Below are 13,358 nucleotides of genomic sequence, written 5' to 3'. Positions count from 1 at the left end.
AGGGATGAGGCACAGCTCACTATCCAGGGGATATATGGATGCATTCACGTGTTAACAAGATATTTGTGTGGTATTTAGAGCGTGATCTGCACTGGGAACCTGGGGCAGCGAGTTCCCCAAGTTAACCACTGAGCACTGAAAAGCCTGCCCCTGTGAGTGATACTTCTGTCCCGTTTCGTCAAGCAGCCTCTGTCCTTCAGATTGTCAGGCAGGTGAAATCAAAGCTTGCAGTCAGCTTTTTCAAAGACACATCTCAAAGATGTGTGAAAGAGAGAGAAGAAGAAGGGCTTGTTACACTGGTGCAAGCAGGGACCCATAGCTGGCCTATTTCTGCTTTGGGCAAGTGACCAGAAAGCATCTTGTTAGACCCTTTGAAGTGCCTTCCAAAAAAGTTCAGTGTTGTCTGTGCAGTGGCACCTCTCTAGGTCTGGTAGTTGCCAGCTGACAGCTCTGCACACACATTTGCAAACGCTGATGGATTTTTTTTTCCTTTTAAAGAGGAAAAGCAATGTGTTTGTAGACTATTGAACTGGTCTTGGCAAAATGGTTGCACAGAAGGAAGTAGGTGTTAAGCAGCCTTACACTGGTAGAGAAAGACAGGCCTTTCTCTCACCCTTTTAGGGGAAGGGTAATGGAGAAAACAGAACAACAGTGCAAACTGCGAAGTTCTGCTCTCCATCATCAGAACAGCGTTTGGAGTTGATCTTTCTTTTCCTTGGAAAGAAGGAAAGTGAAGTACTGTCATGATCTGTCTTCTGCCTGTTCCCTAAAATTAAACTATGTATTTAAAAAAAAAAAAAAAAAACAAAAAAACTGAGGGTGAAGGAGAGATTTTCGAGAGGGGAGTGATATGCATTTGAAGACTTATTATCCAGGTTTGTGACTGGAAAAAATAGTCAGAGCCCTATTGGAGTTAATGAAGAAGCAGTTAGATGTGAATTGCTGCTCCTCTGGAGGAGATGGTCCTGCTTGTCAATGACTATGTCTTGAAAACTACCTGAAGTGAGACTGTAATTGAAAGGAAATTACCTCTCATCAGAAGGTCACAACACGTAGATGTTAATTTATCCTGGCTGCAGGACTGCAATGTATGTACTTTACTTCTATGGAGAAACTGAGGCATAGATGAAGGGAAGTAGTTTGGTCAGGACTATGCCCTGATTTAGAGATGTAGCTAGGAGCAGGCCTGGAGGTCCCTCTCCCTTGCTCACAGTTCATGGTTTCAAACATCAAAATTGAAATGTCACCAGTTTCTTTTTGTTACCTGCCAGGGGTGAAAGGAAGGAGGATAAAGTGGTGTGAAAAATACTGTATCTGTAAATGCTCTACTGTGCAGTCAGACGGCCTTCATTCTCTGTGTGCCCTGAATATTGGCACTATCTCTGGCTGTGTCCACTCCTGGGCAAGGCAGCCGTCTCATGAACAGGCGGCATTATGGGCAGACATCTGACTTTGCCAAGGCTCTTCTGGGGATTTATTCCTTTCCACACAGGGAGGTGGTGGGAATCGGATGCGCCTTTACAACTTGCCATTATGTGGTGCCTTTCATCCCAGAGGACTTTAACAAGAGCGTCTACAGACTGCAAAGGAATCACTTCACCCACCACTGAGAGACATCCACCACTGGAAGGCAGCAGCCTTTCAGTAGAGCTCAGCAGCGTTTCCTAACTGCGTAGGCCCAAGGGTAGAAAAGGAGGGACTCCTGTGTTGGATTGGCCCTGTGTAGGAAACAGGTTGGCAGGGTGCACAAACTGATCCAATTTTGAATCCTGCCAGCCTACTAGAGCTGACACTCTCCCTCTTATGAAAGAAGACCAAAGAGCATTAAGCAGAATTTAGTTTCATGTCACCCTTAGCACACCATTCCCTTCTAGCACGTTGTTGTGTTAGGTAACTTAATTTCCCCCTCTCCTTTGGGGACTTGCATTCCCACAGCTGAAAGTGTACTTGGAGCTGTGCTTGCCTTCTCTTCCTCTGAAGAAGAGAACCATGTTTCTGTGGCGTCATGAGTCCAAAATTAAGTTATTTCACAATCTACATTTTGGATGTTTTCCTAGACTTCACAGGGGTAAGGGAGGGTTATTTAAGAACAAATGTGGGTTTACATTAGTAAATTTACTCCTTGCCTGTTTATCTATGTACTTCTTCGCTGCTGAAATGTATTGTTATGTTACAGGTGGATTTATGGGGAAGTTGCCCGTTCTTCTATGTTCTGAGAGCTGCTAATATGATTGAAGCTCCACTTTTCTTCTGCATTATTTATTCTTTAAGTTTTCCTTTGGGGCAGCTGGATCCAGTCACCATCCATACCATCTTCTTCGTTAATGTGTTTCAGATATGTTTCAAACCTTGCTGCTTGTTTGCTACCTGTATTTAATGGTAATAATACAGTTGGTGACTACTGCACAGATTTGCAAGAATGTACATGTGGGAGCGCATAAATGAAGAAGGGGAATGTATGCGTGCCTATGTGTATGCTGACAAGCATCTGCGACTGAGGCTGTCTATGTACAGTTACCTGAAATGTGAGTAACACAAATTAGCTCTCTTTGGAGTTATTTGAACTCAAATGTAGTGTGCAATCAAGTAATCTGAGTGTCTGCAGGTACTGAAACTAACTTCCTGCTTAAGGCAGTTGTATGAGCAAGTGATGAGCTATGCTCCCTTGAACTGTCCTCTGTATGCTGGTGGAGCTCGGTCACATCCAAGGCCCCTTTTGGCTTGAGTTAAGTTGTGAGTGAACAGGATTCATACGAGCAGGGACAGCTCTTCTTGTGATTTTGAAGTCAGGGTGAGGTTGGTGAGTGCATGGAGAAGTGCATACAAGTAACCAGGGAAGTGCTTGTGTACCAGGGCGAGCATGAGGCTTCTAGGAGCAGATAAACATGTGCACAGAAGCATGTGCAAATGAACATGAGTGTGTTTAGAGCACACATCCGAGCATGTGTGCCCTCCTGCCGGCAGCCAAGTGGTTGTATCTCAGGCCATTCTCCAGCTGTGTAAATACATTGCTTAACAAATTGAGGGCTGTGGTTAATGATTGCCATTAGCAAAGGCCCCATATTAGGCTCCATTTTGTGCAAGCTAGCCAGCTGTGTGAATGCCATTAGAGTGATCACACTGGCCTTTAATGTGAAGCATGGAGTGTTTACTCTCTGAGGAGCCTCTGCAGGAGCTGGCCTGGGGTTGCTCAGCAGGGGCTGTCAAGCAGGTTTGTGGCAAACTCTCCAGAGGCCTGCTGCAGCAGGAGCAACTCAATCAGCCTTCCTTAGTAAAACTGATGTCCCTAGTGCCGCAGGCTGGTACTGGGTGCCCAAGGGGAAGGACAGGCTTGCTAGGATGCTTTCCCTGACCACAGGGAGGCAGTTGGCCCAAGCAACAGGGTGAGAGGAATGTGTTCGCCTCTCTGGCAGCCTTCCCTATTTCTCATCTTTCTGGGAACAAATCCACCGAGCTTTGCCTTGTGCTACTCATCAGAGCCAGACCACCGCATGCTGTGATCCCAAATGGTGTCATGGACTAAGCTAGATCAGGGCTGGTCATCCCTAGAGCAGGATAGGAGCTCCAAAAAAGCCTTTTATTCCTGCAGAGAAAGAGTCAAGTGATTTGGTGCTGATGTTCTGATGCTTTTTCTTCCCTCCAGCAAGGATTCTAGTGCTTGACGTCTTGAAATAGGTATAAGACAGACCCCTCAATTATTAATGATTATTAATGACAGTCAGGCTGTTCTCACAAGGGCAGCTGTGTTACTGCCTCTCCTACATCTGCAGTTGGACGCAGGGCTGTTGTTGTGCCCTCACCTATTATTGTGGTGGTTGGGCTGTTGAAAGCCATTGCCTTGCTGTTACCTGGGGGGGGGGGGGTTGCCACAATGAGGAGATAGGATTGGGTGCAGTGTGAAACAGTACTTGCAGCTGCCCAACTGCCTATGAATCTTTCCATCCTCCTGTGTTTTCTCATGTTCCTGTCCTATAGCTCAGCCTTTGTTTTGTGCTGTTCCCCCTTGCAATGTCCTGGGAAGGCGCTCTGCCCCACACGTTGGCCTCAGAAGGCACAGAAAGTGATTGCAGGGCTCCTTCCTACCCCTAAGCCTGGAGTTTTGTGGATGACTTTCATCCTTCCTCAGGACCCCTCTTTCCTCAGCCTTTTCTTCCAACTGCCATCCGTCAGAAATCAACTGATTCAGTTGCCTTCCATAATCCCGTCTGGCATTTCAAAATGGACGGGACTGCCAGGTTCTTTGTTTCCTTTCTCTCTTGGCACTGACAGGGAACCTTCTCTGTTCTGGAGAAGGACAAATGTGCTGATTTATTCTGCCCCTTAGCTTTGAATAGGGGTTGCTATGTTACCCTCCAGCTCTGAGGCTTGCCAGAGCACACACCATATATAACCCCACAGCAGGTGGCTATTGAGTAAAGGCCCTTAAATCTGCCTCTCATTTCTTATGCTGCTGGCCAAGGTGTCAGGGGGATGTAGCAGGGCGTGATTTGCTGGCCGAAACTCGAAGCACAGCTGATGCCAAGCACCATGTTGGCATTTTCCATTTTCAAGTGCCCATCTTAATTTGAAGAGGAGGGATCAAGTAGGCAGGAATACACTACCCATACTGGCTTTTAAAGAGGCCCTTTTTAAAAGGCTGTTCTGTGGGGCCAGAGTGTGACCAGGATCCTGGAGATACAAGCTTCCAGATCCTGCTGCAGCATCTGGGGCCTGGCTTGGACATTTTCATAGTTCTCTCTAATTTGGCATGCCTGGGTGAACCTGACCGTTTGGGCAGCTTGCTGGGAAAAGTTGTATTTGCCTGTCCTGTGATGACAAGTTAAAAATCCAACCAGAGTAGAGACAGGTGGCATCAAAAGGCTGATATGTGGTTGCAGCTATATGTTAGATCTGACCTCGAAGTGTCAAAATGATTATCTGTCTTAAAGGAGACAGCAGAATTGATAATTCTTTGAGAAGAGGTCCCTTCGTGCAGACTGGGCAAGGGGCACTGGGGATGTTCTTAGGAAAGGCCTAGAAGAGGCAGCAGGGAGACATCTAGACAGGGAGAGCAGTCCAGTTCCTCTTTCACTGGGCTTTTCCCATCCTCCGTGAAAACAATAGGAAAGCCCTTCGCAGCAGAGATGGGAACAAAATGAGGGTGGGGAACGTTTGCGTGGGTTTCTGAGCTGCTGAACTCTCCAGCACGTGGCACTTCCTAGCTTGCACCTGTCTCTGGGGAGTGAACACTGAGATGGTCTGTGCAGGAGCATGATAAAATGCTCTGCTGACCAGGAGAGCAATGGGATCTCCTCTCCTGGCCAGAGCATGTTCGCGAAGCAGCCACCGTGTTGGTGCTTCTATTTGCCAAAGGAAGAACAGAAAATAAAGTCATCAAAAGGTAAACGGAAAACGTTTCCTATGTAATGGAGTGTAATTGCTTCTTTGGCGTTGCAATTCCTGCCCCAGTGGATCCATAGTTCCCAGCGCGGCCTAGCAGAGAACAGCATTTCTAACCTGTTGCGACATGGGTACGCGGGTATTTCTGGCCGCCTCGCTCTTGATCTGCTCTGACCACGCTCTGGGGAAAGGTAGGAGGAAAGGAAGAGAGCGATCTTTGGAGATCATGGTACAAACCAGATTGTGAGGCCTTCAGGCAGGATCTTTTGCTCCAAGCATCTCTGAGCCCTTCCTCACTGTTTTGGGAATGTGCTGGCTATAACATGTGAGAGGTTATCCCAGAGCTCCGCAGATAATATCAGCTATTGTAGGTTCCACATGTGTGTACCACCTCACAGCCAGGACTATTCTGGGATTCTCTCTCCATTTATTTTTCCTGTATTTGTAAACCATCCTCATTCAGGGGAATTTCCTTGCAGGAGGCCTGGATGGCAGGCCTGAGAAAGAGGGCTGGCTTGGGTGTCTCCTTCTAGCCTAGACCTAAAACCTAGGGAAGGCCTGATTTCCAAAAGTGTCAAGCATCTGGCCCTTTGGCTAGTTTCCACAGGAGCTGGAAGAGCTCCAGAGCTCCTGAAAATCAGGCCTACCCATAGGAGCCTGCCAATGAGGAACTTCCTCAAAAAGCCAGTCAGTTGCTTCTGGATGTGAAGTGATTTCAGGAAGAAAATTCTGGTTGTGCATTAGTGTAGAAGGAGCAGAGAGATTGTAGGTGGATTGGAAGTGAGAGAATTTACGTAGAAAATACAGTTCATTAGAGGGAAAATCAAATCAAATGAGGAGAAGCTATAGGTAAGATGAGAGAAGAAGCAGTGATGAAGCCCAGACTGGAGCCAAAATTCTGGAGAGTTTCAGTGTGTCTGGGACTTTATAGATTGAGAAAGGGTGATTTCTAAATCCATATTAGACAATCGTTGAAAAATACGACTTAAGAATGAGTCTTCAGAGGTGACCTAGTTTGTTCCCCTACTTTGTGCAGAAGGTCTTACTCTAAGACCAAGTGAACGTGAATTTAGCTCTTCCATGGGATACCTTCTGGCAGCTACGCTGTTCTGGCTCTGGGACTCCAAATGGATCGCTGTATATCCTCATCCCGCTTTACATACCTGAGCAGCTACAGGCAGCCGTGGGTCCTGGTCGTGTAGGTCCCAGGGACCTCAGTCTTGAGGGGAGTGACATGCTTTTCTCGAGAAGAGTAGGAGCGAGGCAGTATCATTTGCTGCAAGTAAAAGGATGACCACACGTTCAAGGAGGTGTGACTGTACCGGAGAGTGGTGTTCCAGGAGTTTGAAGCAAGAACTTCACTGCTGGGAGCTTATGTGAGCACTGACTTCATCCCTCTTTGTATTCCCCTGCAGAGCGTCAATGGAGGCCGCCCGCCACCCCACTTTGTGTATGATCCGTCCACCTTTGCCTTCCGTTCCCTCAGCACCTTGAAGCCGCTGAGCCCGATAGCTCCAGTGGAAGAACCGTCATGTGCCTACTGAAGGAGTTTCTCCAAAAACCTCAGGAACTGTCAACCAACGGCCTGCCTGGCAGGGAGAAGGGGAGGGGGTGATGCCCACGGGGATGGGTGGGGGGAGAAGGGGGCAGTGGCACATCTTTGCAGTACAACCTCTCTGGCAGCAGGAAACAGATGGCTCTGCAGCAGTGCCTGGTTTCATACCATCACCACATCTGTGTGGTGGCAAATGGAGAGATTTATTTTTCAGGGCAAAATGAGCCAGTCAGGTTCACAAACCACACAGGCAGTGTCAAACATGTGGGTGTGGTATTTGAAGATATCCGTGAGGGGTTCAGTGGCTGTCATGGCCTACATGGTAGCAGTGATGAGGAGTCAGGTTGTGAAAGCAAGTCCAGTTGGTTTCCCAGGAGCCTACAGTGGCCTACAATGGTTGACTACAGAGAAAACCTTTGTCCTACTCAGAAACGATCTCAGGATTGGAGATAGATGTTAGACAAGGCAGCCTGCAAAGCAAGGAAGGTGCCTCTTTCAGATTATGAAAATTGCATTCACTTTAAGCTCTCCTGAGTAGAAGACTGGGAGACGGAGGTGGAGGGGGTAACTGGCAAATCTGTAGGTGCGTGTCCCAGTTGGTGTGCTGACAACTCACTGAGCTCATCTAAAAATGGATTGAAATGAGAGGCATGAGCAGATGAAGGGTCTGTGTTCGGCCATCCAGGGAAGCACAGCACTTGCCTTCAGTCCTCTCGTGGCACTGTCAGACAGAAGGCCTTAGGGGTGACTCTGTGTTCTTGGGTGTCATCTCTATTGAGGCTGTCTCTGTTCTAGGATATGCAACATTTGTCCATAGCATTGTCCCTATACCCTGCTGCCCGCAAGTGATGCTGACTGTAGCGGGCATCACCAAACTCAACCAAATCAAATGTCTCGGGCAAGCCTTCCAAGCTCCTGTTATGCTGCCTCTTGGAGCAGGTATACCCAGATGTAGCATGAAGTGGGAGAATGGGGGTCTCTGACTTGTAGCCATCTATTGGTAGAAGAAACAGGAGGAAAGTTTGGATGATGCCGTGGACCACTTACTTTCTGTAGATACAGTCCTAAGGCAGTTAGGACCGTGCTAGGCCTCGTTGCCACTGGAATTTGACTGGGTTCTGGCTTAGAGATACATGCATGCCTTGTGCTACAAGGCAGCAGCTAATGGGAGAAGCTCTCACCTCTCTTGGTGAGGCAGAGGAACAAGGTATTTCCCCTTTCTGCACCCGATCAGTCCTTGTTGCCAGCTTCTGGTGAAGGGAGTAACCTCTTCCTCTACGCGTTCTCCACCTTGAGCCTGTATCTGGCTGGGTGCAAGGGAGAGCAAGTAGTTTATTCCTTGTCAGGATCAAGAGGAGCAACTGTAAGAGAAATCAATTTTATTTTTAAATACGCTCCAGTGTGGAGGTCTTTGATGCCACTCCTTGGATGCGACCAATGTCAGTACAGCTCCCAGTTGCAGGGCCACACAGTGATCCAGCATTGCATCTGGTACTTTGTGGGCCCTTCACTGAGACCCTTGTGGAAAGGCCTAAAGACCTTATAGGCCTGGGAACCTGAATTTGCTGCCCCTGCCCTCCTCCCTCTCCAGCTGCCTCTCACTCAGGCAGGCAGGGCAGCTGGGCAAGGCAGTGAGGGGATGCATGTCCTGATGCTGCCCTGACTCTGCCTACCCTTTGGCTAAAGACCTTCACAGCTGTGCCACCTCCTGCACCAGCATTGCCCCCATAGGGACTGCTTTGATTTGTTGCTGAGGTGCCTCTCGTGAAGCCTTTGTGAGTCCCTGCAGAATTTGCTTCCTCCAAAACAAGGCCGATTCTTCTCTTGATTCCTCCCACCCCTGTAGAGACTCTGCTTATCTCATTTTGATGACACACCTTAGCTTTTTAACTGCTGCCAGATTAAACTGACCAGTGCAGGACAGGAACTGTTACCTCCTTCAAGCAAACCTCTGCGCTCAAGTGAAGGGACAGCTGTAGTGCAGTACCCATCTTCTGAGAGGCATGTTTCATGTGCAGAGGGCTGGAGTGACAGCTCCCCACCTCTCACTGGTGCTCTCAGGCTTCACTCAGTGCTCCTGAAATGGGAGCTGCAGAGGTGCTTGGCCCAGGAGAAAAGTTGCTACCAGCCTACAGGTGCTGCAGGCTGCCTTTCCCCAGAGGGGGCCCAGGAGGTGGGAGCCAGGGAACAGAGATGTCCTGCCAATATCGTTGCCTTCTAGTACTTTTGTAACTTTTCTCTCTGTCTTTTCTTTTTCAATCAGAAGGAAAAATAAAAATAATGAAATAAAGTGTAACAGCTGCTATATTCACACCTCTGGTGCGTCTCATGCGTTTGCCGTATTTGTGGTGTTGGTGGGTGGGCGTGTAGGAGGGCCTGGAGTGTGGCACGTTATGATGTGGCACTGCCAATCCTAAGCACTCCAAAATTACAAGCTATGCCTGCAAGAGACTGGCTTTAAAAATAAACTATCAAGAGCTTTTTCTAAAATGAATGCCAGGTTCTTTGCACATAAGAGGAGCTCACTCAAAGCTCACTCAAAGCTGCCCTTTGAGGCTGGGCCTGGTACGGTATATTGGCCTTCACTGGTGCCACCCCCCCCCCCCCCGAAGCTGCTTCGGCTTTTAAGTGACCTGCCTATTGCATGGAGGTTGAATATGACCTGCTGGAGGTCTCAGTTCCCCAAACAAAAGGACAGGTGTGTAGACAGCTGGTCTTTGGTTCGCAATTTTAGTCTTCATGAGTCTTACACCTCTTTTGCCAGTTTCTCTGCAGTCCTTTTCCTTAGGACCAGAGCCCTCGTGCTGCTCTCCTTAGTGGCCATTAGTTCACCCTTTCCTCTGGATCTTGCTCTAAAAACCCCATGTCAGGTACTTATAGTCTGCATTCCCCTCTCCTCGCTCTCTGCCTAGGCTAATCTATCTCTTCCTCATATTCCCAGCTTTTTATCTTAACCAGCATCTCAAAAGACTATTACCTAAAGATCTGGCCCCTTTTCTAAAGCTCCCTAGAAATATTAGCTTTAATTCCCTTGTAGTCCCACTTAAGCTCGTTCACATGAGGCCTTTTCTGCTCTTCCCCCCAAGTTCCTGTGTCCCCTGGGCTTCTTGTCATCCCCCTCATCTTGAAATGCTCCCCTTCCTGTCAGCTGCAGCTTGTTGTTAATTGGCTTTGGCCCACTTTCCAAGGGTTGTAAGGTGCACTTGCTGGCTGCCAGCAAGCTCTCTGCACTCTTATCTCCCTTGTAGAATTGCCTTTCTCAGTGATGTTTCTTCCAAAACAGCCTGATTACTCAGTACATCCAGGTTTGGGGCCCTAGACATGGTTGAAAAACACGGTGGCCACTGTGGCCTGCAACACTGATCATCTGTAGACTTCTGTCAGATCAAATGTGCTTGTAAGTATATGCATATAGAGGACAGGATGTGTTGACCTTTCATCAACCACATTGTGTATATAGACACCTGTCCTGCTGAAGCCAGAGTACCACAGTCATAACAGCAGAAAGCTGGCATAAAGCTCTGCAGTATGCAGTCAGGCTAGTTGACCTGAGTGAACTCATGGGGCAAAGGGCTATTTTTAATGCTCCTGAAGCTTAGTCTAGGCTCCTGGCATGTGCTTGGGTTAAATTAGATTTATGTCCCATCATCTCTCCTTGCAAGCTGAGCCTCTGAGTTAACTATAAAACGTGGCAGTTCTTAGGGTAAAACATGATGGTGAGCTTTGATAGTGACAACTCTGAAGCTAGAAGAAAATAGGCTAGTGGTATACACAATATCTAGAGTCTTCAACTCTAGTTACCAGTGAACCCTACAGAGGAGGTTAAGGACATCAGCCCCATTTGGATGCATGGGGAAACAATTTGCCAAAGTCTTCAGGAAACCAGTGAAACCAGAGCTGTGGTCTTCTGAAGGCTACTCGTTGCTCTAGCCACCGCGCCCCTTTGCTTCCTCTAGCGTACATTCGTATAGTGCTTTTTGCCTCTGTGGCTTCCAAAATACCTTATGCAAACACTCCCTCCATGCCTGGCATGGGCTGGGGTGCGAGCACAGCAGCGTAAGCGTGGTCAGCTTGGCGCAGGTCTTTCAGGACCCCTAAGTTGCCCGAGCTCCTGGCTCCAGGGTGAGTCCTCCCACCAGGTTTGGGTTACAGCTTGGCTGGAGGGGGAGTCTGTAACTTCTAAGTGGAGATCTTTCTCTGTTCACAGTCAGTCTCACTGGAGACATGCAGGTGTTTCCCTTCAGAACAGAAAATGAACCCTGCAAAGAAAGCGGGACTGTTGTGCCAAGGTGCAGCTCAGAAGCTCTGAACTCATCTGGGTTAATCATCTGCAGGAAAGTGAATGGGGACAGGTGGTTGTTTGAAGAACTTGGCCATGGCTTCTCTGTGATTTAGGTGGGCCTCTTTAGATTAATACTGTTCTTCAGTTACAGTAAATTAATTGGGTTAATACTGTTACCATGTAAAAAATGAGAGAGGAGAACTCAGTCCAGAGAAATGGCAAAATAGGTGCTTATATGGGTACTCTGAACCTCAAGCAATGCCTTTCTAGGTCAGAGTACAGTTCTTCTTGCACTGTCCAAACATGTTCATGTTCATATTTCATGTATGTATATGTGTACACACACACACACACACACACATATGTATATATATTTTATTTGACTGTGTGGAAATCTCCATACTCCTGCAGTCACTGACAAGTAGGATGCCCTGTGCCTACCTGGGGCTTTGAAGAGGCTGGATGCGAAGCCCATCTACAGGACGCTCACCATCTGCATGCTAGAAAACATGATGATGCTTAGAAAACATAGCTATCACCCTGTTTCCAACTGAGTGCTGAGTGTTTAACTATCTGTCTACCTCCCAGATAGGCGATGAAAACAGGCAAAATCAGAAGTGCTACTAAGGCCAGGGTTCTCACCCAGGTGAGAGGTGTGAATGAGGCTGTGTGTTGAGGTGCGTTTGCAGGTGTGTACAGCTAGTGACACATGGAGGATGTTAGGTATGTAGGTTATATATGTGAAAGCATTTGTGGGGAGAAGCATTTCTTTACTATTTCTGCAGTCTGAACCGTTTGTAGTAAGAACTGGCAGACTCTTGCAACATGTCATGCCAGTAATGTTTAAGAAAAGTGAAGAAAAAATTACAAATGCCTGACCTATGTCCTTGAAGTATTTGGGAGATTTCACCGTTGAATTAAAAAGAAGCAGGCACCTGGACAACAGTGATTCAGAACAAAGCTCCTTCGTTACAAAATGGGCAGTGATTGTACACTGTTCCTCCTCAGACAAGAACTTCAGGGACATCAAATAGAGCTAGCAGATCGCAGGTTCAAAGCAAATAACCAGAGGCAGCTCTCCACGGAGCACAGCGTTGCACTGAGGAACCCCGTGCCACAGGACGCTGTGGCTGCTAAATATTTACAGGTACAAACGTGAAAAGAAAGAAAGAAAAATATCCCCCAAGAAACACTGCATGAACGAATGTCACCTCTGGTCATGGAAAGTGTGAGGTGGGACGGTTTTCTGGTGAAGGCTACTGTATGCCTGCCCCATCCCACCCTTCTGTAGGGCAGTGTCCACTCCTGCCAAGGTTTGAGGTGGGCTAGTGGCTCCAACAAGGTATAGCACTCCAATTTCTTATAAAGTGCACTCTGTGTTATTAAATAAAAGTAGTTTAACTGTATTTTTTTTTCTCAGATGTCTTAGGTTGATAATGAATGATCTGGATAAAGTCCGATCCTGCTTCCATGGAGGCCAGAGGCAGAATCCTCATTCCTCCCCCAGGAGGTGGTATGAGGCCTTGGTAGTCATTTGAACCTCACGTCTTTGCTGGGGATGTCCTGGTGGGGCTACTGAGCTGCCGGCATCAGGGCATAGCCTAGGCCTCTTGCTGATCTATCCACATGGCTGCACATGGGCAGCTTACAGATCCTGCATGTACCCAGTGTGGGAGATACTGAGGCCCTTCTAGGAGGAGCCCAGGCTATCATGGCTGCCTCGTGTCAGTCATGTCCCTCACCACAGTAGCTAATGGTACAGCTGAGGGGCCAGGCTGGGCTGAACCACCCACACTGAACATCCACAGGCGCTGAGGCTACTTGCAAGAGGATGCCTCAGGCTCAAAGGTTCCCAAACATTCCCATCGTGGTGGGTCAGGCCTGTATGAGATGGCAGGCTTGCGTCCATGTGACATAGGAACAAAGTGACTCTAATTTTAGCACAGTCTCAGCTTTACAATATATATATTACACATGCAATATATACTTTCGGGGTGTAGGAACAACTCAGAAAAGCAAGGATGAGTGTCCTGTGGCGACTGGTAACCCCCATGCTGCAGTGGGAGAGCCAGAGAGAGGAAGCAGCCAAAACAGGAAAGCTCCGCAGAAGGAGCGGTAGCATCAGTGGCATAAAGACGTACT

The 13,358-nt window shown here is 47.9% G+C and overlaps 1 protein-coding gene across 8 annotated transcripts in view; it reads left to right on the top strand.

Annotated features, from left to right (window-relative positions):
• LOC104144971 (uncharacterized) overlaps positions 1–9,245 on the top strand; it is a 58,639-nt gene extending 49,394 nt beyond the window's left edge. For 6 of the 8 annotated variants that reach the window (XM_009676249.2, XM_068939573.1, XM_009676248.2 and 3 more), the window contains one exon: positions 6,795–9,245. In XM_009676249.2, the coding sequence (XP_009674544.2) occupies positions 6,795–6,923 (129 nt within the window). In that variant the 3' untranslated portion in view covers positions 6,924–9,245. Of the gene's footprint in view, positions 1–2,335; positions 2,526–6,794 lie in introns of all 8 variants that reach the window. The other 2 variants (XR_011140350.1, XR_011140351.1) reach the window with 2 other exon arrangements.
• The last annotated feature ends 4,113 nt before the right edge of the window (positions 9,246–13,358 follow it).

Source organism: Struthio camelus, chromosome 3 (assembly GCF_040807025.1).
Source record: "Struthio camelus isolate bStrCam1 chromosome 3, bStrCam1.hap1, whole genome shotgun sequence".
Classification (NCBI taxonomy): Eukaryota; Metazoa; Chordata; class Aves; order Struthioniformes; family Struthionidae; genus Struthio; species Struthio camelus.
Note: the sequence above shows the minus strand (reverse complement) of the source record. Positions and strands in the feature narration are given on the sequence as shown.